Here is a 27634-nt window from a genome sequence, read left to right on the forward strand (position 1 = left end):
TAGTAGGTAAAAAGACCGACAATATCAGTTGTTTTAAGCAAGTTAAATTTGAAAACACAAAATAATTGTCAATATACCGGTACATCACAAACGTATTGCGATACGTAATCGTTTCAATTTCGTATTGCGGTTTACCAGTATACCGGTAATACCGTGCAGCCCTAGTAGAAACCATCACCCACATTCTGTATGTTAAACATGAGGTCAGTAGAAACCATCACCAACATTCTGTATGTTAAACATGAGGTCAGTAGAAACCATCACCAACATTCTGTATGTTGAACATGAGGTCAGTAGAAACCATCACCCACATTCTTTTTGTTAAACATGAGGTCAGTAGAAACCATCCCCACATTCTGTATGTCCAACATGAGGTCAGTAGAAACCATCACCAACATTCTGTATGTTGAACATGAGGTCAGTAGAAACCATCACCCACATTCTGTATTTTAAACATGAGGTCAGTAGAAACCATCACCCAAAGTTCTGTATGTTAAACATGAGGTCAGTAGAAACCATCCCCACATTCTGTATGTCCAACATGAGGTCAGTAGAAATCATCACCAACATTCTGTATGTTGAACACGAGGTCAGTAGAAACCATCACCCACATTCTTTTTGTTAAACATGAGGTCAGTAGAAACCATCACCAACATTCTGTATGCTAAACGTGAGGTCAGTAGAAACCATCACCCTCATTCATTATGTTGAACTATGGTCCCAGCCCAGGTTCACCATTATTAATACCGTATTTCGATTTGTGATATTCATCAAAGTGGTTAACATCTATGACCTACAACAATTTAGTTTTTTTCCGTCCCAACATTAAACCAGTATACTGAGATCTGACTCAAATCTGTGACCTCAGATTGAGTTGTTCTATATGCTGACATGCATGTTCGCACAGGGCAGACTTGATCACCACACATCGTAAGAGTCATAAGAGCCGACTAATATGAGGGTTGACTACACTGCATGACCTGGTTGATCATACCCTGATCGTTGCTCATGCTCTCAACAACTTGTTAGAGTTGTCTACAGGCCGACCTGGAGCTGGAATATTGCTGAGTGCGGCATTGATCAACATTCAATCAACCAGTCTATAATATGACATTAACCACTATTCAAAAGCTAAGGAACTGCTGGTCGTAACAGGCCACTAAGTGTATCAGGGGATCTGTTGACTCAGCTGATAGTGTCCTGGTACCCCGACAGCATGGATGGTTGCTCACATTATCAATCACTGGATTGTCTGGTCCAGACTAGATTATTTACACGCTAATGTGATATAGCTGGAATATTGCTCACTGGGACATTAAACAACGAACAAACAACAAACAACTAGTGACAATAATGTAAGTCCCATCTCTATCTACCGATGTTGTGTTTTTTCTCTACTGATGTTGTAACCTGCAGCACATCTCAAGACGCGTCGTGCTTGTCATGCAATACTGTGAAGGAGGAAGCTTGTATCACATGTTGGATCAGCCACAGTACGTCCATGGATTGCCAGAAGAAGAGTACCTCCTTGTTCTCAAACATGTTGGTAAGGGCATACCTACACATCTGGATAAGACCCGTGAAGATCTGGGGTAGAATAGGTCTTCACCAACCCATGCTTGCCGTAAAACACGACTATGCTTGTAAGAGGAGGCTAACATGATCGGGTAGTCAGGCTTGCTGACTTGGTTGATGCACGTCATCGATTCCAATTGCGTGGATCGATGCTCATGATATTTATCACTGGATTGTCTGGTCCAGACTCAATTATTTACAGACCGCCATCATATAGCTGAAATATTGCTGAGTTAAGGCGTTAAACAACAGACAAACAACTAGTGGTAATCCAAGTAATCGATTTATGATCCAAGCAGGTAATTAATCATGAAATCTGTTATTGATTGTTTCAAATTACATGCCTGAAAAAGTTCACTTTAGTGAATTTCAAGGGATAATGAAATTGGACATGACATGTAAAAAGTAGAAGTCGGATAACCTGGCAAACAGACAAGAGCTCATGGCCTGTTGGTTCAAATTGTTGCAGTCTTTCCTGGTAGTTGTGTAAGTGTTGCTGGGTATAGTAAACTGTCATTTTGTTTCAGAGATTTTTTTAGAAGTAAACATTTATTGATTAACAAATAGCCATCTCAACCATGGTTAATTGTGATTGGGGAAGAGGAATGTAGCTCTTGATAGGGAATATCCAACATGCACAGTACTGTTAAGAATCAAGTCAGGTTAATGCAACTTTAACGTCGCCATAAAACTACATTGTACTGTGGTTGTTTTTCAGCAAGTGGTATGGAATACCTCCGACAGCGCGGCATCATACATCGGGACCTCAAACCAGGGAACATTATGCGCCATATTACTGAAGAGGGCAGGTAGGGATCTTCAAAACGGAGGACATGAGGACATGAGAAATTAAGTCCTAAGATTCAATTATTGTTCAAGCAAGCCTCATTGACCCCATAACTGCCCTAAATTACCAACACAAGGACTGAATAATATATGTCAGTACGTCATCACATTGTCTAAACCATAGTCACTCACTCACACGCACAGTCTACTTTTGGTGGTCGAGGACAATTTGACGTTTACTTTTATTAAATACTGACCAGACCCGTGAAGATCCGGGCTCTTCAGCTCTTCAGCAACCCATGCTTGTCGTAAGAGGCGACTAATGGGATCGGGTGGTCAGGCTCACTGACTTGGTTGATGCATGTCATCATTCCCAACTGCGTAGATCGGTGCTCATGATATCAATCACTGGATTATCTGATCCAGACTTGATTATTGACAGACCGCTGTCTTAAAGCTGTAATATTGCTGAGTTCGTCATTAAACGACAACAAACAAAATACTAACCAAATAAATACCATAGTGGTAGTTGTGAGTCTTTCATGAAGTCATTATATATAGTGCAGGCTGTAGTCTTGGTGAACTTGACAATTAATTAACACTTCAGCATGTTAATATAGTGTTTAATTTCTTGTTTTCAGCTCCATCTACAAGCTGACAGACTTTGGGGCAGCTCGTGAACTCCATGAAGAAGAAAATTTCACAAGTCTCTATGGAACCGAGGAATACCTCGTAAGTTTATGTTGCATGTCACCAATTGCTGCTAAGACTGTGATTTGTTCCTACTTAACGTATCATAGCCCTGTACGTAGAATAGGTTGACCTCTGTGCTTGTTGCAAGAGGAGATACATTGAATCAGATGGTCAGGCTCAGTGATTTGATGGTTGCATGTAATCAAGATAAGCGTACTGTGACTGTGTACTGTGGGGCGTTGCTCATACTATCAACCACTGGTTTGTGTGACCCAGACTTCATTATTTACGACCGCTTCCGTGGTCTAGTGGTAGAGCGTCTGGGGTTCGATACCCGTCCGTGTCATACCCAAAGATGGTAAAAGATGGTTCTTGTTGTTACCCTGTCTGGTGCTCGGCATAAGGGGCTAAAACAAGGACTGGTTGGCTCGGAGTCAGTATACTGTATCTGAGTTGGGTATTCATGTTTAAACTGCAGCATGGTATCACAGTACACAAGCACTATAAATCGGCATCAGTCAGGACACGCACGCATGCACTGGTTTGTCTCATCCAGACTCCATTATTTACAGGATGATAGCAATAAGTTTTAAACTTTTTTGATGTCATCTTTACAAGAAACATAAGAGGTACACAGTATATTTTGTTTTGTTTGTTTGTTTGTTTGTTTAACGTGCACTCAACAATATTCCAGCTGTATGACCTGTAAATTATCAAGCCTGGACCTGCAAATCCAGTGATTGACATCATGAACCTCAATCCACGCAATAGGCACACGATGACATGCATCAACCAAGTCAGTGAGCCTGACCACAGGATCCATTTGGTCACATCTTATGACCAGGATATAAAATTGGTCACCAATAGTCTTACCCAGATTCCCAGGTTGTACAAAACATAGAATCATCATTGTAGCAAACAATTGTGATCAATACAACATTATTGTACATTTACATGAAGACACTTCTGTAATGATAGTGACGAGTGTGTGTTTCCTTCAGCACCCTGGCATGTATGAAAGAGCTGTGCTACGGCTACCAACTGGACAAAGATTTGATGCTACAGTTGACCTGTGGAGTCTCGGGGTCACGTTTTACCACGTGGCCACTGGGGATCTGCCGTTCAAGCCATATGGTGGCCGCAGCAACAGAACTAAAATGTGAGTCACGACAAAATCTGTCATACAAGTGATTGATAAACAGAGACTTTCCTGTCACTTCATTTACCTTCTACTAAATGCATACAATGAATTTAGTAGACTTGGGATTTCCATGCATGGATTTATCTAGTTTTCCAAACTAAGTGCCCTTGGGAGGCAAATTTGGAAATTGTATTACTTTGTTCAATAGTGGGATTTTTGAAACTTATCTTCTTTTTGACAGGTAAATAGACATTGTATCTTAACATGTATCATTAAAGCTTCTCCTTCTTGTGAAATGTAACTACCTCGACTAACCCTTAACATTACAAATACTATATTAACATGCAATAGAAATGTTCATTGCCCCTGGGGTAGATTTGCTATAGACTTGAGGCCAAATATCGGCCCGAGCAGGTCTAGAACAATCACTGACATGTATGCTCATGGTTATGGGCGTACATTGTACATAGTTATTGAAATATATATGACTATCCTCTATTTTCCAGTGTATTAAGTCTCCATTCGATTTTAGATACTCTGAAACCCATTCGACACTATACTTTCGTTTTGAGTCTCAAATGAAATTACACTGTTTTTCGTGTTTGAAACAAGCAACCAAGTCAGGAGTATTTGAAGTGACACAAACAACCAGAATGTCTAGTTGAATAAGGACTTCCTTTGTTTTCTTAATACCCAGAAAAACATCTTTTGAAGATACTTTTTAACAGTTCTTTGATTCATTTGAGTATATCAAAGACTTGATTGAATGGGACCGTGATTTTTAATGTGAATCTATGGCAACCTCATGTTCAAAAGAGGCATTTTGAGAAAAATTCTGTCACTTCCAAAACAAAGCGCCCAGAGTATAGATCATAATAGAATGGAGAAATGAGGACACCGGATAATGAGGACAGTTTGAAGTAGTTGTATCATGTATATTGTGGTTTCATTCCACAAACTTATCTTCAGATCCTACTGTCCGAAGTTATTGTTGATGGTCCGAACATAGGAAGTTCAGATTATGATAACTTGGTGTGAAATTGACCCGTGTCATGAGAATTGTGTCATATTCGTCTTCTTCAGGTTTGAAATTGTTTCCCAAAAAGCCAGTGGAGTTATTTCTGGGGTTCAGAACTTTGATCAAGGCCCTATCAACTGGAGTTACGAGCTGCCCCTGACGAGCCCTCTATCAAGGTATGCTATTTGACCAATTGAAAAAGAGAAGGGAGATAGAATGCATTGTTTTACTCCAGGTGTACTCATTAACGCATCCAATTCACCCTTTACTACAGGGGATACAGGAAATCACTTACAGTGTTGCATAAAGTATGATAATAGTATTTAACTGTTAGATCAATAAGACATTTATACAGAGGGAAATGTGCACATTGATGTATTTCTAGTAATTTCTGACATGTAGCAACAGTCCATTGTCATGAGTGCAACGAAGTGATGTTGCAAAGATATTATAGCAAGACTGTTGCAGTGCTACTGAGTGCTCCCAGTCACATTGACCTTGAACAATACACGACATGTTGCAAAATGTAAATCATTCACTTTTCGTTTGATGTATAATGCTGAATCTTTGACAGTTTCACTTGTTGTCCCTTAATCTGGACTGTACCGGATCATACTGGTGGTAGGTTGATTATAACACCTGTGTTAAAGATCCCCTGGTACATGCCAGGGCTCCGTTGCACAGAGCGATCTTAGCGCTAATCCGATCTTAACTCGCAAACTTTAAGAGTAAGATGACAATTGTAGAGCTAAGATCTCTTTGTGGAACAGGGCCAAGCTCCAGCAGATTGTCAGTGAAAACAAAAAATCCTTAAGACCAAAATAGGATGTGATATTAGCACTGATTACTGTCAAGTATTGGACCATGTTATGATCACAGATCGATGGTCCTTATGATTAAGATTTCTTTGGTGGATGATCTAGAGCAATGGTTTGTTGATTTTCATTTTGGTTTTTATTTGTAATTGTATTCAGTGATAGTTATTTCAGATCAGATGTGAAGTGAACAAGAAATTGATCAAATTTATGGTGACTTGTCATGTGTGGAATTTTCAGAAGAATGTGGAAGAATCCTTGAGTTTGGGCATGGTTGGTTGCATATCTGGACCACAAGTTGATCACAGATCTTTGGTCCTTGTACTGGTATTCACAGTGATGGTGAACTATGATGTGTTGGGCTTTTGGTTGTTAGTTGATGAGGTTTGATTTGATTCTGTTGGGGTTTCACTTGGTGAGTTGTTGTGGTTTGATTTGATTTTGTTGGTGAGTTGATGTAGTTTTGTTGGTGAGTTGATGTGGTTTGATTTGGTTCTGTTGGTGACTTGATGTGGTTTGATTTTGTTTTGTTGGGGAGTTGATGTGGTTTGATTTCGTTTTGTTGGGGAGTTGATGTGGTTTGATTTGGTTCTGTTGGTGAGTTGATTTGGTTTTGTTGGCGTTTCACTTGGTGAGTTGATGTGGTTTGATTTGGTTCTGTTGGTGAGTTGATGTGGTTTTGTTGGGGAGTTGATGTGGTTTGATTTGGTTTTGTTGGTGAGTTGATGTGGTTTGATTTGGTTTTGTTGGTGAGTTGATGTGGTTTGATTTGGCTCTGTTGGTGAGTTGATGTAGTTTGTTTTCGTTTTGTTGGTGAGTTGATGTGGTTTGATTTGGTTTTGTTGGTGAGTTGATGTGGTTTGATTTGGTTTTGTTGGTGAGTTGATGTGGTTTGATTTGGTTGTGTTGGTGACTTGATGTGGTTTGATTTGGTTCTGTTGGTGAGTTGATTTGGTTTTGTTGGCTTTTCACTTGGTGAGTTGATGTGGTTTGATTTGGTTCTGTTGGTGAGTTGATGTGGTTTGATTTGGTTTTGTTGGTGAGTTGATGTGGTTTGATTTGGTTCTGTTGGTGAGTTGTTGTGGTTTGATTTGGTTTTGTTGGTGAGTTGATGTGGTTTGATTTGGCTCTGTTGGTGAGTTGATGTGGTTGATTTGGCTCTGTTGGTGAGTTGATGTGGTTTGATTTGGTTTTGTTGGTGAGTTGATGTGGTTTGATTTGGTTTTAATGATGAGTTGATGTGGTTTGATTTGGTTTTGTTGGTGAGTTGATGTGGTTTGATTTGGCTCTGTTGGTGAGTTGATGTGGTTTGATTTGGTTTTGTTGGTGAGTTGATGTGGTTTGATTTGGCTCTGTTGGTGAGTTGATGTGGTTGATTTGGCTCTGTTGGTGAGTTGATGTGGTTTGATTTGGTTTTGTTGGTGAGTTGATGTGGTTTGATTTGGCTCTGTTGGTGAGTTGATGTGGTTGATTTGGCTCTGTTGGTGAGTTGATGTGGTTTGATTTGGTTTTGTTGGTGAGTTGATGTGGTTTGATTTGGTTTTAATGATGAGTTGATGTGGTTTGATTTGGTTTTGTTGGTGAGTTGATGTGGTTTGATTTGGTTTTGTTGGTGAGTTGATGTGGTTTGATTTGGCTCTGTTGGTGACTTGATGTGGTTGATTTGGCTCTGTTGGTGAGTTGTTGTGGTTTGATTTGGTTTTGTTGGTGAGTTGATGTGGTTTGATTTGGTTTTGTTGGTGAGTTGATGTGGTTTGATTTGGTCCTGTTGGTGGTTTTCCATGTATTTGGTTGTGTTGCTTGATTCTGTATTCATCTGTTTTGGGAAGTTTGGTGTTGGTCATTGATTGTTTGGTTGGTTCTTGTGATGTGAAGTTCCTGTTGGGGTTATTTTATGGTTGTTTGGTTGATAGTGCTTCTGCATTTGAAGTGATAGCATTGCTGACTTGTTGACTTCCTGTTCATAGTAGTTTGGCTCTTTAGAAGTTAGAAGTGTCTCCTGAGGATGTTTTATATGATCAGCTAGTTGATTTACAGTCATGGCATGTCAACCGTTGTCCCTCATTATCTTTCAATAAATGACATAATGATTTCTTTTCAGACAATTTGTTTGTCCATTTCAACTCAGCTTTTGTTCAACAAAGGTTGAGACATCTCCAGTCATTGACACACTCGCTAATCCAGTATTTTGTATATATGTTTCAGTGGATTGAGGAAACTCGTCGTTCCCCTACTAGCAGGTCTCATGGAGACAGATGAGGCTAGAGTCATAACCTATGATGCTTTTTTTAATGCCGTGTACAAAATCAATAGCAAACTCACCTTGTCAATATTTCATACATCATCTTGTACTCATCTCAAGCTTTACCTGGACAAGACTGACACGTGAGTTTCATGACTATTAGTTTGCATGGAAGATAAGTTTAGTTCTAAGGCACTGCCACAACATAAACCATTATTCTGTTTGTTACTGCCAAAATATTTCAGCTATTGCAGCATGTAAATATATACACGCTGGACGAGAAGAACCCACTGTATTCTGGGGAAGACTAGAACCCTATTAGGGCTGGTACGAGTCTAAATTTACTACCCGGGTACCCACCACCCTATTACCCAACCCTACCCGGATACCCGCTGTAGATAGCTAGAGATAGGTACAAAGTGTCCGATTTAGAAAAGTTTGACCATAGCCCTGGTAAAATGTATTTAGATACACGTGTAAAACGATCTGGTCATGCAAACACTTAAGTTTACTGTATGAAGTCTTATCTTTATTCAAACATATAAAAGTCAGAAGGAATGTGTGCATTGTCAGAAAGATATGGGAACATAGGAGACTTGTAGTGTAACCATAGAGTTTCAGATAATTTTTGTCATTAAACAAAATATCACGTGACTAACCACGCACCCAAGTTACCCATCCCAGCCCTAAACCCTATGCTTGTTAAGGATGTTACTCATACTTTTAGTCACTGGTTTGCTTTGTTCATAAACAATTATTTACAGGCTGTAGTGAAATAGCTGCAATATTGCTGACAGTGGTATTTATTTCCGTAAAATATTTCAAGTTCAAATGACTTTAACATTGGCATGATAATGACATGCTGAAAAGATAAACTTTTGAATTTGATTCCACACACACACACACACACACACACACACACACACACACACACACACACACAATGATGATATAGAGCTCCTCTGTCTGTCCTTCCTTCCATCTGCTTCCCATCTGCAATAACTATTAAGGTTAGAGCAAATGAAATTTTGCACACTTATCTTACTGGTCATAATCTTAAATGAGTTATTTGGTGTCTTAAATTAATTTTTCACAGAGTTATGGCCAATGCTCCGTGCTTTTTAACATGGTGCATACTGTATGAAATGGGGACAAGCTTTCTCATAAACTACTGAAGTTACATGAATGAAAGGTTTCATGCCTATCTGAGAGATACTTGTCAAGACTGAGTTCGAAATCGACTATGTTTCTACAGAGTTTCGTCACTTGCTACATGCTTTTAGATTTTGTGCATTCACAATTACGGCCCTTGATCCATGTCGGTTTTTTTCTATTTAGTGCATAGTGTCTGCAATGGGAAATTTAAAATCAGGTTTTTCATGACATTAAGCCACCCCTGTGCCTATCTCTTCTTAAGGAGGGGCGGTCAGGTAGCCTAGTGGTTAGCGTTAGCTCGTCACGCCGACATGGGTACAATGTGTGAAGCCCATTTCTGGTGTTCCCCCGCCATGATATTGCTGGAATATTGCTAAAATCAGCGTAAAACCTCAATCACTCTTCTTAAGGAAATAGGGGCGGTCGGGTAGCCTAGTGGTTAAAGCCTTTGCTCGTCACGCCAAGGACCCGGGTTCGATTCCTGACATGGGTACAATGTGTGAAGCCCATTTCTGGTGTCCCCCGCCGTGATATTGCTGGAATATTGCTAAAAGCGGCGTAAAACCATACTCACTCAATCACTCACTAATATGCCCATGGCGGGGGATAGTGATGACACTGTTTTCTTGTTTATGTTGCTCTTGAATGGTGTCTTTAGACCAAATTATGATGTGTGTCACAGTTTTGTCAGACAAAAGACTATGAAGATATGATGATTCACTCTATATGTCTCAACGTTTCAGATATTCAACTCTGAGGGAGCACATAGCATCCCTCACAGAGATCCCTGCAACAGAACAACTGTTGTTGCTAAATGGCAAGCTGCTGGAAGAGATCATCGACCCGACAGCCACCATCAATTCATACCCTCTCCATGTGTTACAAGCTACAATCTTCCTTTACCAATGTGACATGAAATCTCAGGAAAAAGAAAAACTGCACCACCCTGACATACGTAAGAATTTGTTTTTTAACTACCACATATGACCGCAGATAAGCTGACCCCGTAGATAAGCCGAGGTATTAACTTGACCATTGAAATATGAAAGAACTGGATGTGAAAGGCACAGACACACCGTGAAGTCGGACTGCAAGAATGTGTCAGTACTTGCAGATACTCAATAATATCTAATGAAAAACTGAAACTGTTGCTGTAGATGTAAAGGAATATATTGTGGGCAGAAGTTACGTGGACATTTGTAATCTGCCAAATCCATCCACTGATGTTCACAGTGCCACATTAAAGAGATAGTGGTCACAAGGAGGTTACATTACAGTGGAGCTGGGAAAGGTGGGTTGAAAGAGCAGTTTTGAAAAGTGGGAAAAAATAGCTTTATAGCCATGGTGAACAGAGTCCACAGGATTGGAGTTTCTGTTTCGCCACTGTTAGGCGTTGTTGGTTTTCTCAGGCTTCATGGTGGCTCGGTCAGATAGTCAGGTGCTGATCCATGTATGCATTGGTAGATGAGCAAATGGATCTAGGACGAAATGCGAAGTTTTATTGTCAAGTGCCGGGCTGGTTATCAAACGTAGGTTGACATCATCAGTGAAAGCTGAGAGTGAAACTACTGGAAAGAAATGTGAGATCTTCTACCCCGTGTATAAGACGACCCCTCTTCTTAACCCCCTCATTCTCGGTATGAAAAACTTGCTTTATACACACCGATATACGGTAGTACTCATTAGCTGCTGTTATTTTTGACAAGTGTTATTCTTTTAGAACTGGGTTGATGTTTCGTTTCTTTTCATAGCTTTATGTAAGATAGATATGCCATGTTTTGCAGTTTTTTGAGGTTTTGAATAAGCACAGTACTAAGGCCAAGAGGAGGCTGTTGAATAGTCCAGTCTTGTTCTTTCTGAGGTTGACTTGTCTTGGAACCCTTCAGATCAGATACAGGGAAATGTCCTATCAAAAGTGGATAATATCATTGAAATTTCCTAATATTATTTGTCTCCAGGAAGATTACTGTGTGAGACGGGGTAGGAATGGAGACACTTTTGAGCTGCACTTGTGTTGAATCTGTGTCCACAAGGTGGCCAAGTGTCTTAGTGGGCTGCAGTTCATACAGCAGACCTACAACCCAAGCTATTTATCATGGGTTTGAATCCTGTATAACTATGATCCTTGTCACCAACATTCCAGTGCTCGCGTGTTTCACCAGTGGAACAAGCCCACAACTTGGGCTTTCCATCCACACAAATCTGAGACTAGGATGCAACTGTATTTGTTCTAGTGTTGAAATAAATAATGAAAATAGTTTGAGCAACAGTTTAACAAGACCTTTTTGACAAATGATCTTTTCGTGGTTAAATTGCTGTTTTTGTTTTGTAAATCAACGTGTTATATGTGTTGTCGCATTCTTGTCATTTTTAGCTCGGGTGCCAGATTTTGTCAATTTTATTGAAATGGACAAAGACATGCGACTGGCTCACAGCTGCTGTGCTAGAGCCCACCTTATCAAGCGGTACACAGCGGAGACTGTGCAGAAACAGGAGATGCTGGTAGAAGCTGAGCTCTGCCTCAGGTAGGTCGTCCCTTTAATCTGTCCATGAATAACGATCCTGTTTGTCCGGGCTGAAGGGGGCCCCCGGCAACTTATCCTTGTTTTAACTACTTTTGTACTTGTAGGGCTGGAATGATATACCAACTGTGCGATCCAATACATATCACGATATCTTGCTCACGTTCTGATACCTATCACGCTACCTTGCACACGTTCTGATACGTATCATGATACCTTGCTCACGATCAGATACGCATCACAATACTTTGCTCACGTTCTGATACATATCACGCTACCTTGCTCACGTTCTGATACGTATCATGATACCTTGCTCACGTTCTGATACGTATCACGATACCTTGCTCACGTTCTGATACGTATCATGCTACCTTGCACACGTTCTGATACTTATCACGCTACCTTGCACACGTTCTGATACTTATCATGCTACCTTGCACACGTTCTGAAACGTATCATGCTACCTTGCACACGTTCTGATACTTATCACGCTACCTTGCTCAACATCCGATTCCTATCATGTCATGTATGGTGCAATGGATGAAGTATGTACATTTTCACTGCCTATGTTCACTACTAATTACTGTTAGTAGTAACAGTTATTACAGAAAACATTTAAGATAGTAATCGATATATATATGTTAGTTATTGTGATCAGTACTTAAATGGAAAAGTAGAACATCGCGATGCATCAGTGTATTGTCCTTCTACCAGTATACATTCAACTAATGATTGACCGGTCATTTCAGCCTTATTTAGGTTTATCATGGAGTTCTTTGTTGTCATCTGGACCATTTAGTCATCTAAGGCTAGCCAACAAGTGTGAACATTAAAGGCTGGTGTATATATATGCATATATATTGATGAGCTTAAACCAGCTAGTGGTGGCGAGGGGTAGCCTAGTGGTTAAAACGTTCACTCCTTACACCGAAGGCCCAGGTTCGAATCCTCACATGGGTACAATGTGTGAAGCGCATTTCTGGTGTATTTTGCCATGATATTTGCTGGAATATTGCTAAAAGCAGCGTAAAACCATACTCACTAAACCAGTTCATGTGATTTGGTTGTCTATCATTGGAATAAATTCCCACTTTGAGCACGACAGGGTAGTGCATGTTACAGCAGGTAAAAGGATGGACCTGAATACCATGAAGTTGTAGAAAATGATGGTTGTCTGTGGAGTTCATCGCAATATATTGGCATGGAATTATTCTTAATCTTCCAGGTTATATCTCCAGTTCAGACTGAAATGTTCAGGAGAAAGGTTCCTGACAATGTCTCAGCTGCTATCAGAGTCAAAGAAGAGGTTTGAGACATTCTACTCCATGATGGAAATGATCAGGATGCTTCTGAATGTGATGAAATACCCAGGTACAACCATGGACGACATCCTCCGGGACAGGACACTGCTCACAGTACATGCCAAGGTAACATAGTTGCTAGCCATGTTCCCAGATACCAATTTTACAAACCCATTTTTATGCTTGGTTGGTTTTGGTCAAAGTATGGCCGCTGTGGCAATCTTGAGTATCATTGCTACATTGTACCCGTCTTTAGCAACCCATGCTTGCTGTAAAAAGCGTTTGTTGTAAGAGGCGACGAACGAGATCAGGTGGTCAGGCCTGCTGACTTGGTTGATGCACGTCATCGTAACCCATTTGAGTGGATCGATGCTTGATTGTCTGGTCCAGACTCGATTATTTACAGACCGCCGTCATTTAGATGGAATATTGCTGAGTGGGGCGTTGAACAACATAAACAAACAAATAAAAAACTGAGAAATTCTTATTGTATTATATCTGATTAGATCATGGCTTGTTGATTCTATCTTCTAAACATTGGATAATATTCTGAGAGGCAACCATTCCTGGTATTGTCAACATTTTAACCTGAGATTAAATAACTTCTTGCTGCCTTGAATGTACATTTCACTGACAAGTATCTAGACAAGTGATCCTGTTTGCCAGAGACTCATGGGATATTGTACTGCCATGTCAAATATCATAAATTATCTCTGTTGGATCGTAGCATCATTATGGTCATTGAATTACAATTTTCCTTTTGATCTTTTATTAAATTTGTATCTCTTAGGCAGAGGAGAGAACTTTGGAGATAGTCAACTATCGCACCGCGCTGGTTGAGAGGCTCGATCAGGATGAGGTTCGCATGAAGAAATGGTGTGCCAGATGCAAGGACACAGACTGGTAAGATGCATAAAGTTGATAGTCCTGCTTCTCAGAACATATACACATCATTTAAACATTTCTCCTAAGCCCATAACAATTACTGTTCAAAAATTTGCAAACCAGTATTCATTATCTACAGTAAATTATACTCTCACGAAAACCAAGTCATCTAATGCCATGAACAACACATGACTTAGCTTTTCCAGCCCATAGCTCTGTCATGTTTACAGCCAGTCTAAGTCTAATTGGGTCGGGACCCGTGAAGAGCCGGGGTAGAATAGGTCTTCAGCAACCCATACTTGCCGTAAAAGGGACTATGCTTGTCGTAAGAGATGACTAACGGGATCGGGTGGTCAGGCTCGTTGATTTGGTTGTGTCATCATGTCATCGACCCCAGCTGCATAGATCAATGTACATGATATCAATCACTGGATTGTCTGATCCAGACTCAATTATTTACAGACCTCCGTCATATAGCTGGAATATTGCTGAGTGCAGTGTTAAACATCAATCAATCAAACAAAAAAACAAACAAACTAATTGGGTCAGGGGGTAGCCTGATGGTTAAAGTGTTCGCTCGTTACTCTGGTGACTGGGTTTGATTCTACTCACAGGTACAATGTGTGAAGCTGTGATATTGCTAAAAGAGGCGTAAATCTCAACTCACTCGAAATTTAAAATTCAACCATTCAAATGAGTTAAGTCTCGAAAGTGAGGTATCATTCATTCATTAAATGTTGTATTTTGTGTAGAAAGCAAATTGTTTGGACAGTTGTCGTAGTTGTTTTGAATTTTGATATCATGACAACAGTTTTGAGGAAACGAAACAATTTTGGCGGGAGAAGTTACCAAGTCGTAAGAAAGCCACGATGTCCCTAGTTTTACTGAGGCAGCAGTTGTCTCAAATACTCCATGCTTTTAGTTACATACAACAAAATAGAGATGGACTTGCATTTGGATGCCAAACCATTCCTGAGGATTATTTGAAAACCAAACCTCAGCCATGACATGGTAGATTTGTCTTACTCTCAATCATCTGGATTATATGGAATATTGCTCAAATCTAGAGATCTCTGGTTTTCCTTGAATACGTACAAATATTTTGCTTATGACAGTGTTAAAGATGCCATTAACTTGCTCTCTAACCATGCTGACTACAATTTTGTTTGTTATACTATTGTGGTACTGTTCAATGTGTCAGTATATAAATGTCACATTGTTTTTGTTTAATGCAAGTATACGTGATACATGGTATTTGACAAGCTGATAATGTATATATTATTTGTTCTGCTGTAGTCAGAGTTTGGATTGTATAGCTTGTGAACATTTGAGGGTTAATGTATTTCAAGGATGTTGTATGTGGTGCTATTCATGTCAGAGTTACCTCCCTTATGTATTAATGTATTCAAAGGATGTCACCTCTAAAATTTCATACCGTGCTATAGCCGGCAGAGTTACCTCCCTTGTGTTCACCTGTTACACTGTTGCTGTTATTGATCCTGAACATGTCCTGAGTTTCATTATCATCACTGCTGTGTCTTTCCTGTAGTGTTTTGTCTATTGACTGAATTTGTGTGTTTTTGGTTTTAGTTTGTCAAAGATCAGTCACCATCTCTCCGTGATAGCCAGTATACAGAGCCGTTTCCGCCGTGACCGCAATGTGAAGGATCAGATGACATCACATGATCAACAAATACATGGATTTGAAAGGTAAACCGAATTATATATGTATCCAACTTTCATTTTAGATTTGAATGGTTCCTGCTCTGCTCCACAGTCACATTTTAAGCTTCCCTAAGCTGACTTTCTGCCAAATTCGTTTTTCTACCAGTTCTTTCAATCAGCACTCCTGAAGATCCGGGTTAGATTTGGTCTTTAGCAACTCATGATTCTCAATGGAGGCGACTAAAGAAATCAGGTGGTCAGCCTTGTTGGCTTGGTTTAGGCATGTCATCTTTTCAAAGTTGCATAGATTGATGCTCATGATCTCCAATAACTGCACACAGACATCTTAGAAATTGGATATTGCTGAGTGCGGCTTTAACAAACCAGCAAACAAACAAGTCTTTCTTTCAGTAGTATACTTTAGACATTATTTCTTAAACACTACAGTATCTTTTTCTACAGTTTTTAACAATGTTTAAAGCTTTGAGAAACATCATTCACAAAAATGTCTTCCATTTTACCTCCAGACAAAAGTTGCAAGATCAGAGTGTGTCAATCTCATCCATCCTGCAAGATCACTGCTACAGAAACCTGGACATCATGTACACAGATTCCATGAACTTCTTCGCGTAAGTATCTCAGTGAACATGTGGTGGAGGTATATATATTGGTGGTTAATGTGTTCGCTCATTAAACACCAGTTTGGATATGATTCTCAAAACTGTCTCATTTCACGAGATAATGTATCCTGACTCTTATGTGATGACCACATCATATTAACCAACATTTTATGGAGCTGATTTTGTTATGCAGGGTTGAATAATTATGGTGGTTTCATTTCAGGGCACTTTCAAAGAACCTGAACCGCATCTCAAAGATCGAGAAAAACATTGAGAGTGTGATTGATTGCCAACAACTGTTAAGCACAAAACTTGACAAAGTAGGTTGTCTTCTTTTCATATGATAATGTTGGCTTGCTAAAGAGATTTTCACAATAAGCTTCAAAAGCATTTCAGTGTTCTGTTAGACCCAGGGAAGAATAGGTCTTCAGCAACCCACGCTTGTCGTAAAAGGCGACTATGCTTGTCGTAAAAGGCGACTGACGGGATGGTGTGGTCAGGCTCGCTGACTTGGTTGATGCATGTCATCACATTCCAATTGCGCGGATCAGTGCTCATGATGTTAATCACTGGATTGTCTGGTCCAGACTTGATTATTTACGGAGCGCTGTCATATAGCTGTAATATTGCTGCAATATGGCTGAAATATTGCCGATGTGACGTTAAACTTTAACTCACTCACTGTAATATTGCTGAGTGCGGCGTTAAACAACAAACAAACACATACATCACATTTGCAGGTAATGCAAATGTGCTATTTAGAGGAAGAGCTTGTGTCAGAAGCAGCACCATCAGTACAAACATCTTTTTACACACTGCAGAACACTGTCAGTGACATCGAAATGTGCAGCCTCCATGATGATTCTAGAGCATTTGTCCCCAGTTTCCCATACTTGTCAAAGAGCCAATAACTGAAGATTGGGTTGTTACACATGTGACGTGGCTGATTGTGTGTTATAGTGTCCCACAAAGTGGTTGTTGAAAAACAGAATTGATAAATAGATCCTTAGCTCTTTGATGGCATGTAAAACTTAGCTAGTATTATGACAGTTGTGTCACCAGCCTATAAGTTAGATGCCTGGTATCATGATTTGTTTGTTAACTGATCATGGTATACTAGTCAACAGAAGTTTAAGAACACCCCATTCTTGATATTACATGACAGATTAACTGCAGTAATATGTAAGGATCCTGTGTTCTGTAGCTTCTTTTGAGTGGTATACATAGCCACTACAAAAGAATTGTTGTCACAATGGTTGAAATGTTTGTTTTATAGATGTTTATTTTTATATTTTATAGATCGTTTATGCTTTTCTATCAATATTATTTGACCCGTGAAGATTCCGGGGTAGAATAGGTCTTCAGCAACCCATACTTGCCGTAAAAGGCGACTAACGGGATCGGGTGGTCAGACTCGCTGACTTGGTTGATGCATGTCATCGATCCCAATTGCGTGGATCGATGCTCATGTTATCAATCACTGGATTGTCTGGTCCAGACTCGATGATTTATACAGACCGCCGTCATATAGCTGGAATATTGCTGAGTGCGGCGTTAAACAACAAACCAACCAACCAACCAACTATCAATATTATTTTGGTATATTTTCATAAAATTCTATGTGGGTCGTCTGTGTGTTGTTTGAAAGTACATCAAATATAAAGCGTCTTTTGAACATAGGCTGTACTATTGCAACATGTGTCACAGTTGTATACGTGGGACCGCCTCCGTGGTCTAGTGGTAGAGCGTCCGCCCGGAGAGCGGAAGGTGCAGTGTTCGATCCCCGTCCGCGTCCTACCAAAGGACGGTACTTGTTGTTACCCTGTCTGGCGCTTGGCATAAAGGTGCTAAAACATGGACTGGTAGGCATGGTATCTCAGTGACCTAGCCCTATAAATCCGGACTAGTACAAGCAGTCTCACACACACACGTCGCTATATAAGTGCAATAATCTTGAACGAGACGTTAAACCCAATTTCACCTCACCTATATTCGAGGATTTCAAAGCAAGAGTAACATTACTTCCAGACTGAAGCCAAATGCCAGGAGATATTTGAGAAAGTGCAGACGTGGGTGACAAATGGGGATCAGTTCACATACAGCCGGCTGCTGCCAACAGCCCCAGCTGAGTCAGTGCCTGAGTTGACCATTGCTGGACAAGCCAAAAACAGAGATGAAGGCTATGGCGGGAGTCGTAGTGCTGGTGTGACGTACAGTGCTGTGCAAGGTGCAGCAGTTCAGCCTAGCCTGTTGACCAGTGCTAGTGCTAGTGACCTTTCAACAGAGTAAGTGATACATATCCTATGTTCGTATGCGTGGGATTGATCAGAGCTTTATTCATCAATACAGTGGTAGAAACTAACAATTTTAGTCCACTAGTCCTTATAATGACAGAGCTTTATTCATCAATACAGTGGTAGAAACTAACAATTTTAGTCCACTAGTCCTTATAATGACAGAGCTTTATTCATCAATACAGTGGTAGAAACTCACAATTTTAGTCCACTAGTCCTTTTAAGGACAGAGCTTTATTCATCAATACAGTGGTAGAAACTAACAATTTTAGTCCACTAGTCCTTATAATGACAGAGCTTTATTCATCAATACAGTGGTAGAAACTAACAATTTTAGTCCACTAGTCCTTATAATGACAGAGCTTTATTCATCAATACACTGGTAGAAACTAACAATTTTAGTCCACTAGTCCTTTTAGTGACAGAGCTTTATTCATCAATACAGTGGTAGAAACTAACAATTTTAGTCCACTAGTCCTTATAATGACAGAGCTATATTCATCAATACAGTGGTAGAAACTAACAATTTTAGTCCACTAGTCCTTATAATGACAGAGCTTTATTCATCAATACAGTGGTAGAAACTAACAATTTTAGTCCACTAGTCCTTATAATGACATCATATAGTAAGTTTGGCAATTACTACAGGTCTTGTGTCAATTTCTAACGCTGTCGATAGGCATGAAATGATTTTCTTACATGTATATGTATTGCAATATTTTTTACCATGTCATACACGTTACTCTTCACCCTAAAAGTAAAAAGTAAACGTTTATTCAGAGAATCTCACCAGTAGGTCTTTTCATAATTATATATATACTGCTCAAAAACAATGGACCGATTCTTTCTTGTTACTATATGACATGACAGATTAACTATAGTTACGAAAGAATGGGATGGTCCCTAACTGTTAACTGTTTTTTGTATCGTATATATCAACATGATTTCATTAAAGCTGAAAGTCTACAAAGCTTACAGAAAAAAATGTTTTAGATTTCAAACACCAACCCTTAGGTGTTGGAAAAAATATCTGTGTAAAAAGTGTTTGAAAAAGAGTTCAGACTTTTGTAATTGAAGGGTTTTGATATTTCCATGAAAAGCTGGACTTCCACATTTCTTTGTGAAGATTTGCAATGATCTGGTGGGGAATGTCATCTTGATATGATATTTGATACACACTTCATGAATCAAATATTTTAATCCTGTATTGTTTTTTACATCGAACCATTCATTCATATTATATTACTCAATTTGTTCACACATCTAAGGTATTTTGCAAACAGGGGATTTGCTATGTTATTTACATCTTCCCGCGGCAAGAGAGTCAACTGATTATGAAAGTCCTGTTTTCACCCTTGCCGAAATAGGCTGGTATCATTGAGTTACATTTTAGCTGTCTAAAACGAGTCTATGCATAGTCCAAACAAAATCGTGCAACGAAATCAAAATTCCGGTTTGTAAACTGTCATGCAGATTTCGGTAGATATCAGGATTTGCAAAGCATGTGCACCACCAACTCCTTGTCAGCAGATATTTTCCTAATCTTTTCATGTTTTTAATCAAGCTGCTCACATGATTTAATACATTTTGCCATGTAAGACTCATTTTATCACAATATAGATCTTGATTATCGATCAAATCATCCTGACTGGGTGCCGCCATTTTGTTTGAAGCAAATGCAAGTGATACGAGAGGTGGAATCGGATTGATCCATAGCAGTGGTTTAGAAGGGACATAACTCGTAATAGCCACTGGTGGCATTACGATCAAGCCCAGAGATTCAGCCAAGTTCGGCAAGGGTGGAAACTGGACTTTTATAGTCAGTGAACTCTCTTGCCTCGGGAAGATGTCTTATTTAATAATAGACAATACTTATGTCGACACTCTATTTCTTTCTGATTTCTGATGGATTGAAATAAGACGTTTTCATTTCAAGTTCGAGAACAGATATTCAGGAAGCTTCAAGCCTATTTAATTGTGTTTCTGCCCTAGGAAATATAAATATTCTCACAAAATTGTCACGAGTTATGTATCGCGACATGTATCGTTAACAAAGTATTGCAATACATATCGTATCGGAAGATAGTCATATGATTACATCCCTGAGCACTATTTGCTCAGCTGCAAAGTTTTGCACACATCTCCAATGTATATTTTGCAGCACTCTGTCAAATCTTTCATTATTGTCAAGATCTCTCTAAATGTTTCAGGATTCGTTCTCTGATGCAAGAAAGCAGACAGATTGCTGGTTTGGTGGAAGAAAACACAGAGCTGATCAAGAAGTGAGTTTGTACAGGTCTATTTGTCAATTGCTACATTCATGGTGTCATCAAAGTAACAGCAACGACCACCAAACAATTAAGTCCCAAATCCTTATCATGCTAGTGTCTGCTTCATGTGGGTTGTAGGTCCTTTTTTGTGATCCTGTCAGTACCAATCAGTATGCTGAATAGTTGCACCAAAATAGTAAACCCCTCAAAGAAGAAAAAAATGGATTGGTGGTCAGGCTTGGAGAATTATTCCATCAAATAAACATTTTCAAATATTGCTTAACAAACTCAACACCTATCTTAAGGTTATGTTAAGGTCAGGGGCGGTCGGGTAGCCTAGTGGTTAAAGCGTTCGCTCGTCACGCCGAAGACCCAGGTTCGATTCCCGACATGGGTACAATGTGTGAAGCCCATTTCTGGTGTCCCCCACCGTGATATTGCTGGAATATTGCTAAGAGCAGCGTAAAACAATATTCACTTACTCACTCACTATGTTAAGGTCACTTTAAAGGTCATTCAGGAAGTATTGTTAGTATGGTATTGAGATTTGATGATTGTTACACCACCTGTGTGGTCAAGGTGACTTAGAGTAAATTAAGCATCTCCATAAGCTTGTGCCTAATATCTTGGGCATGATGTGGTAAACATGGTAAAGTTTGAATGGTTTTGATCTATATTTCTGATGGAAAATTTTGGGGTATTCAGGAAAAGGGGGGCTGCTTCTGTTTTTACTTGTAATGCAAACACCTTTCTAGTTGTTGTTTTATTCATTTTCAGATTCGAAGAAAATGCGCTTCATAGTTCTGGATCGCTGTCAAGAAATCTCACTCAAAAAGGAGTTCAAAATTGAATGTCATAGACAAATTGGATGTATTTGGAACATGGAAATAAAATAAAATAAGCAGTTAAGAAATCTAAATTATTTGTGGCTACCCTTTTGAATGGTTTTGAGTTGAACGTGGCATGATAACTGCAATGTATCCAGTTTTTTCTCTTTTATTAGTGAAATGCCATTCAAACCCAAGGCTGAGTATCCTTTTCTACTGCTATTTACAGTTGGGAACATCTTTTGATGTCCCTCTCCATGTTCAATGAAAAACCTGTCTGAAACTACTATGACTTCAATTTTGGATTCTGAGTGACCATTTCATAAAAGGTACCTTCTATGAAGGAAACCCTTAGGAGGGTAGCTTCTATGAAGTAGCAGCTGATGACGAACCTGAAACTGTGAGGCAGCACACATATGACGGCGTGTCAACCCAGGAAACAGCCCTTACCACTGACATTACCCGCAGCCTGGTTGCACTAGACATTTTCAAAACAACTGCAACCTTGCTTCTGAGTGGCTCAAAACAGACAGTCACTAACTACGATCTGATCTGTTGTTCTTCTGCAAAGATATTGATGTTTTCAGGGTGGGATACAAGTACAGGTCAGTAAATACAAGAGAATTGACAACAGATCTCAGAAGGAATGGCTTTTGTTCGATATGAATACCACCTCAGCACAAAAAAGTTATTCAGAGATTCTTGAAGAAAGGACCTGAAAGCGATACTGAAACTCTACTCATTTCTTATACCAGCAGATTCCTGAAGAAAGGACTTTCACCCAATACTAGTGAGCGTTGTCAGCAAAGCTCAGAAGAAAGGACTAGCTGTATTCTGATACAAGCAGATTCCTGAAGAAGGGCTTTAACCCAATACTGGTACCAAATCCCTACTGGAGCAGTGTCAACAAAGCTCAGAAGAAAGAACTAAATTGGATATAAACAGCAGATCCCTGAAGAAAAAGCTGATACCAACTCACCACTGGAGCATTGTTAACAATGCTTAGAAGAAAGAACTAACCCTATTCTGATACAGTCCATACAAGAGAATTGACAGCAGATAACATTTATGCTGAATTATGACCGATACATCAAGTAAGTTATTGCAGTAAGCATGAATATTGCCATGGTTTACCAGAAAGCATACCAAACAAAAGATCACACTTTTGCTATTAAATGTAGCATTTGGAAAGAACGCCATGAAGGAATGGCTTTTGCTCGATATGAATACCACCTCAGCAGCAAATGTTATTCAGAGATTCTTGACGAGAGGACTTGAAAGCGATACTGATCCCAAATCAGCACTGAAACTCTACTCATTTCTAATACCAGCAGATTCCTGAAGAAAGGACTTTCACCCAATACTAGTGAGCGCTGTCAGCAAAGCTCAGAAGAAAGGACTAGCTGTATTCTGATACAAGCAGATTCCTGAAGAACGGCTTTAACCCAATACTGGTACCAACTCCCCACTGGAGCAGTGTCAACAAAGCTCAGAAGAAAGAACTACCTTGGATATAAACAGCAGATCCCTGAAGAAAAAGCTGATACCAACTCACCACTGGAGCATTGTTAACAATGCTTAGAAGAAAGAACTAACCCTATTCTGATACAGTCCATACAAGAGAATTGACAGCAGATAACATTTATGCTGAATTATGACCGATACATCAAGTAAGTTATTGCAGTAAGCATGAATATTGCCATGGTTTACCAGAAAGCATACCAAACAAAAGATCACACTTTTGCTATTAAATGTAGCATTTGGAAAGAACGCCATGAAGGAATGGCTTTTGCTCGATATGAATACCACCTCAGCACCAAATGTTATTCAGAGATTCTTGACGAGAGGACTTGAAAGCGATACTGATCCCAAATCAGCACTGAAACTCTACTCATTTCTTATACCAGCAGATTCCTGAAGAAAGGATGTTCACCCAATACTAGTGAGCGCTGTCAGCAAAGCTCAGAAGAAAGGACTAGCTGTATTCTGATACAAGCAGATTCCTGAAGAAGGGCTTTAACCCAATACTGGTACCAACTCCCCACTGGAGCAGTGTCAACAAAGCTCAGAAGAAAGAACTACCTTGGATATAAACAGCAGATCCCTGAAGAAAAAGCTGATACCAACTCACCACTGGAGCATTGTTAACAATGCTTAGAAGAAAGAACTAACCCTATTCTGATATAGTCCATACAAGAGAATTGACAGCAGATAACATTTATGCTGAATTATGACCGATACATCAAGTAAGTTATTGCAGTAAGCATGAATATTGCCATGGTTTACCAGAAAGCATACCAAACAAAAGATCACACTTTTGCTATTAAATGTAGCATTTGGAAAGAACGCCATGAAGGAATGGCTTTTGCTCGATATGAATACCACCTCAGCACCAAATGTTATTCAGAGATTCTTGACGAGAGGACTTGAAAGCGATACTGATCCCAAATCAGCACTGAAACTCTACTCATTTCTAATACCAGCAGATTCCTGAAGGAAGGACGTTCACCCAATACCAGTGAGCATTGTCAGCAAAGCTCAGGAGAAAGGACTAGCTGTATTCTGATACAAGCAGATTCCTGAAGAAGGGCTTTAACCCAATACTGGTACCAACTCCCCACTGGAGCAGTGTCAACAAAGCTCAGAAGAAAGAACTACCTTTGATATAAACAGCAGATCCCTGAAGAAAAAGCTGATACCAACTCACCACTGGAGCATTGTTAACAATGCTTAGAAGAAAGAACTAACCCTATTCTGATACAGTCCATACAAGAGAATTGACAGCAGATAACATTTATGCTGAATTATGACCGATACATCAAGTAAGTTATTGCAGTAAGCATGAATATTGCCATGGTTTACCAGAAAGCATACCAAACAAAAGATCACACTTTTGCTATTAAATGTAGCATTTGGTAAGAACGCCATCAAATTTGAGAAAAAAGTGTTTACATAGAAATAAATCAGGTTTGTTCAGAGGATTAAATGTTTTAGTTTTACACCGGGATATTGCTTTTGGGAATCATTTAATCTACCCCAGGACCTTCAAAACCCTCTGGTGTTTTGACATGAAAATAGTTACCATCATGTCTGCATGAATATTTTTATGCAGTAAAGAATGTGTAAATGAACCTAAAATAGAGTTAACTGCATTTATCAATGGAAATAGACACAACCCAAGCGCACCGGTGTTACTACAGTGAAACAAAGGCTAGACAGAACTGTATAATCTATTCTTCAACAGCGTTCCTGTCATATAGCATTACACACATGGGCATATGCAGAACATAGAGCCAATCTGTTTCCGTTGTGCTCTGCAAGGTTTTGGTCAGCCTTTGAAAAAGAAACTTGCTGACATTAAACATCAAGTAGCATGTTTACTCTTGTACCTTTGTTTGTTCCTTGTAAGGGACATTATGCTGAAACTTGTCACAGGTTGTAAATATAATTTTGCAAAGGAGTTGTCTTGAAACAACGTGACACACGACCATCACCAGACAATGCCAGTGAGCTTTGATGCTCTTCCAACATGCTGCCTCCAGTTAAAGTCTTGTCCAGCTTGATTAGATACCTTCATATAGCAATGTTTCATTGGGAACTTGGCTTATTGTTATGAAGATCATCCATTTATGCATCATCGTGTACAATGATCATGTTATCAGATCATTGTCCTTACAGTATCCACTGGATTATTCTCTTTTTATGTACATGTAGTGTCACCGAATATACCGGGAATATTGATAAGTGGTGTGCACTCAGTTCGTTCACTATACCTTCACTGGAGACCCTGATTCGCTGAAAAGACTCCTGGGATTGCCACAATGACTTCAGTGAGGACGCCTTTAATAATATTACACAGAGATTGCAGGATCAATCCTATGTTTGATGTAGCAGACAAGTGAAGATATTCCAGAAATATATCATACCTGATGGGGAAGAATTGTCAAGGGTACCCTTGAAAACAAACCTGTGAAAAATATGTGTTGCATATTATGTTTAAGAGCGTTTAAATTGGGATTTTTGATGCAATCAACACAACACAAAACAGAACAGAAGGAAATGGCATGTTAGTTTTAGAATGTTCTGTGTTTATTATCTACACCTGTGAAAGATCTAAGCACCAACCTCCTATCCTCCAGATGATAGGAAAGGGTAATGGAACCTTTGCCCTGGAAGTGTTACAGTACATGTCATTTCAGTTGCTGGGTCTCAAAATCAGTATGTCTTTTTGTGTGCAAAAAGGAATGTTTTTACGGCAGAACCAATACAGGATTCGATCTTTCGTACGTGGAAATGTATTACATTTCCCCATCAACAGGTAAGTATATTGGGAATAAGTTTCATCTGCCTCTATTTTGGATGGGATGTTTTTGAGAAATATTTGTATTAGGATTTAGTGGTTGAATCTGAGAGAAAACTAGAGGTTTGTTTTGTAAATTAGGAATATTTTATGGATAACTTCTGTAATTACTGTAAAGGTAACGTTTCGTACAGATCCTTTACACTAGTTGCGTCAATACCGAAACGCATGCTTGGCGTAAAAGGCGACTGTGCTTGTCGTAAAAGGCGCCTAACGGGATCGGGTGGTCAGGCTCGCTGACTTGGTTGATACATGTCATCGGTCCCAATTGCGTGGATCGATGCTAATGATATTAATCACTGGATTGTCTGGTCCAGACTCGATTATTTACAGACCGCCGTCATTTAGCTGGAATATTGCTGAGTGCGGCGTTAAACAACAAACCAACCAACTATACCGAAACGTCGCCTTTACAGTAATTAAAGAAGTTGTTATCCATAAATTGTGTCTATTTTGTCATCCATCAACTTCTAAGTAATACCTATCTAAGAATTCGTTAGGTTTGTAAATTCAGTGTTATTAACAGCTGCATCATTGTGGGGTTCCTCTCACATTACGCCGAGATATAACTTAACTACAATTCAAAGTGGCGCCAAATATTAGGCATTCGTGTTAACATTACTTTTTGTGGTGTGGTGTGGTGTTTGTGAAGTTGCTTCTATATATTTCCTCGTATGACATTTGAATTGTTTTTTTTGTGTAATGGATCTTTGACATACGACAATGGTAGGTTTAAGATCGCCTAGTGTATCAAGTTACAGGTTCCTTCTCTTTCCTCCTCGCCACAGTCTTACCACATTTCTTAAAATAGTAGTATACTACTACATATACTGTGACCAGTTAGTGAATTTCTACACTAATAGGGGCGGTCGGGTAGTCTAGTGGTTAAAGCGTTCGCTCGTCATGCTGAAGACCCGGGTTCGATTCCCGACATGGGTACAATGTGTGAAGCCCATTTCTGGTGTCCCCGCCGTGATATTGCTGGAATATTGCTAAGAGCGGCGTAAAATCAAAATCACACTCACACTCCCCATTTCTGGTGTCCCCCGCCGTGATATTATTTTTATTCTGGTGAAACTGACTATAACTTTTGTTCATCTCAAGAAACTGATGAAGGCCACGACCTTGATGTTCTGGATACAAGGTTTCATTCAGCGTTATTTCTGCCGTTCTCACTATTTCTCTTAAAATGCAGTCATAATAACTAATATTGTAGTGTATGTAGCTGCGATTTGAGTGAGTGTTCTTACACGGCTTTTGGAAATATATCAGCTTCACACATTGTATTTGACTAGATGGTCCAAATTTATAAACCTGCTGCCACTTTTGACGCTTGTAGTGCAGGTATGTTATCGTGTTAACTTTTGTAACCAACCATTTAATAGATAAAAAGTAAAACCAATCTTTTAACTAATTCAAAAAGAAATACTTAGATATTATGAAGTTACAAAATTTATTGTATACT

At 39.4% G+C, this 27634-nt stretch overlaps 1 protein-coding gene across 2 annotated transcripts in view; it reads left to right on the forward strand.

The window, feature by feature from the left end:
* The window catches only part of LOC124135613 (serine/threonine-protein kinase TBK1-like), a 54802-nt gene extending 27247 nt beyond the window's left edge, over positions 1-27555 (forward strand). The window contains exons 4-19 of one of the 2 annotated variants that reach the window (XM_046501024.2): positions 1417-1546; positions 2294-2384; positions 3003-3093; positions 4056-4213; positions 5279-5389; positions 8234-8413; positions 10169-10380; positions 11800-11950; positions 13173-13374; positions 14039-14151; positions 15724-15843; positions 16326-16427; positions 16642-16738; positions 18447-18703; positions 20923-20994; positions 21760-27555. In XM_046501024.2, coding sequence (XP_046356980.2) covers positions 1417-1546; positions 2294-2384; positions 3003-3093; positions 4056-4213; positions 5279-5389; positions 8234-8413; positions 10169-10380; positions 11800-11950; positions 13173-13374; positions 14039-14151; positions 15724-15843; positions 16326-16427; positions 16642-16738; positions 18447-18703; positions 20923-20994; positions 21760-21832 — 2160 coding nt within the window. In that variant the 3' untranslated portion in view covers positions 21833-27555. The remainder of the gene's footprint in view (positions 1-1416; positions 1547-2293; positions 2385-3002; positions 3094-4055; positions 4214-5278; positions 5390-8233; positions 8414-10168; positions 10381-11799; positions 11951-13172; positions 13375-14038; positions 14152-15723; positions 15844-16325; positions 16428-16641; positions 16739-18446; positions 18704-20922; positions 20995-21759) is intronic. The other variant, XM_048396883.1, reaches the window with a different exon arrangement.
* Positions 27556-27634: the final 79 nt, after the last annotated feature.

This window comes from Haliotis rufescens, unplaced genomic scaffold (assembly GCF_023055435.1).
Source record: "Haliotis rufescens isolate VD_foot unplaced genomic scaffold, xgHalRufe1.0.p SCAF_16, whole genome shotgun sequence".
Lineage (NCBI taxonomy): Eukaryota > Metazoa > Mollusca > Gastropoda > Lepetellida > Haliotidae > Haliotis > Haliotis rufescens.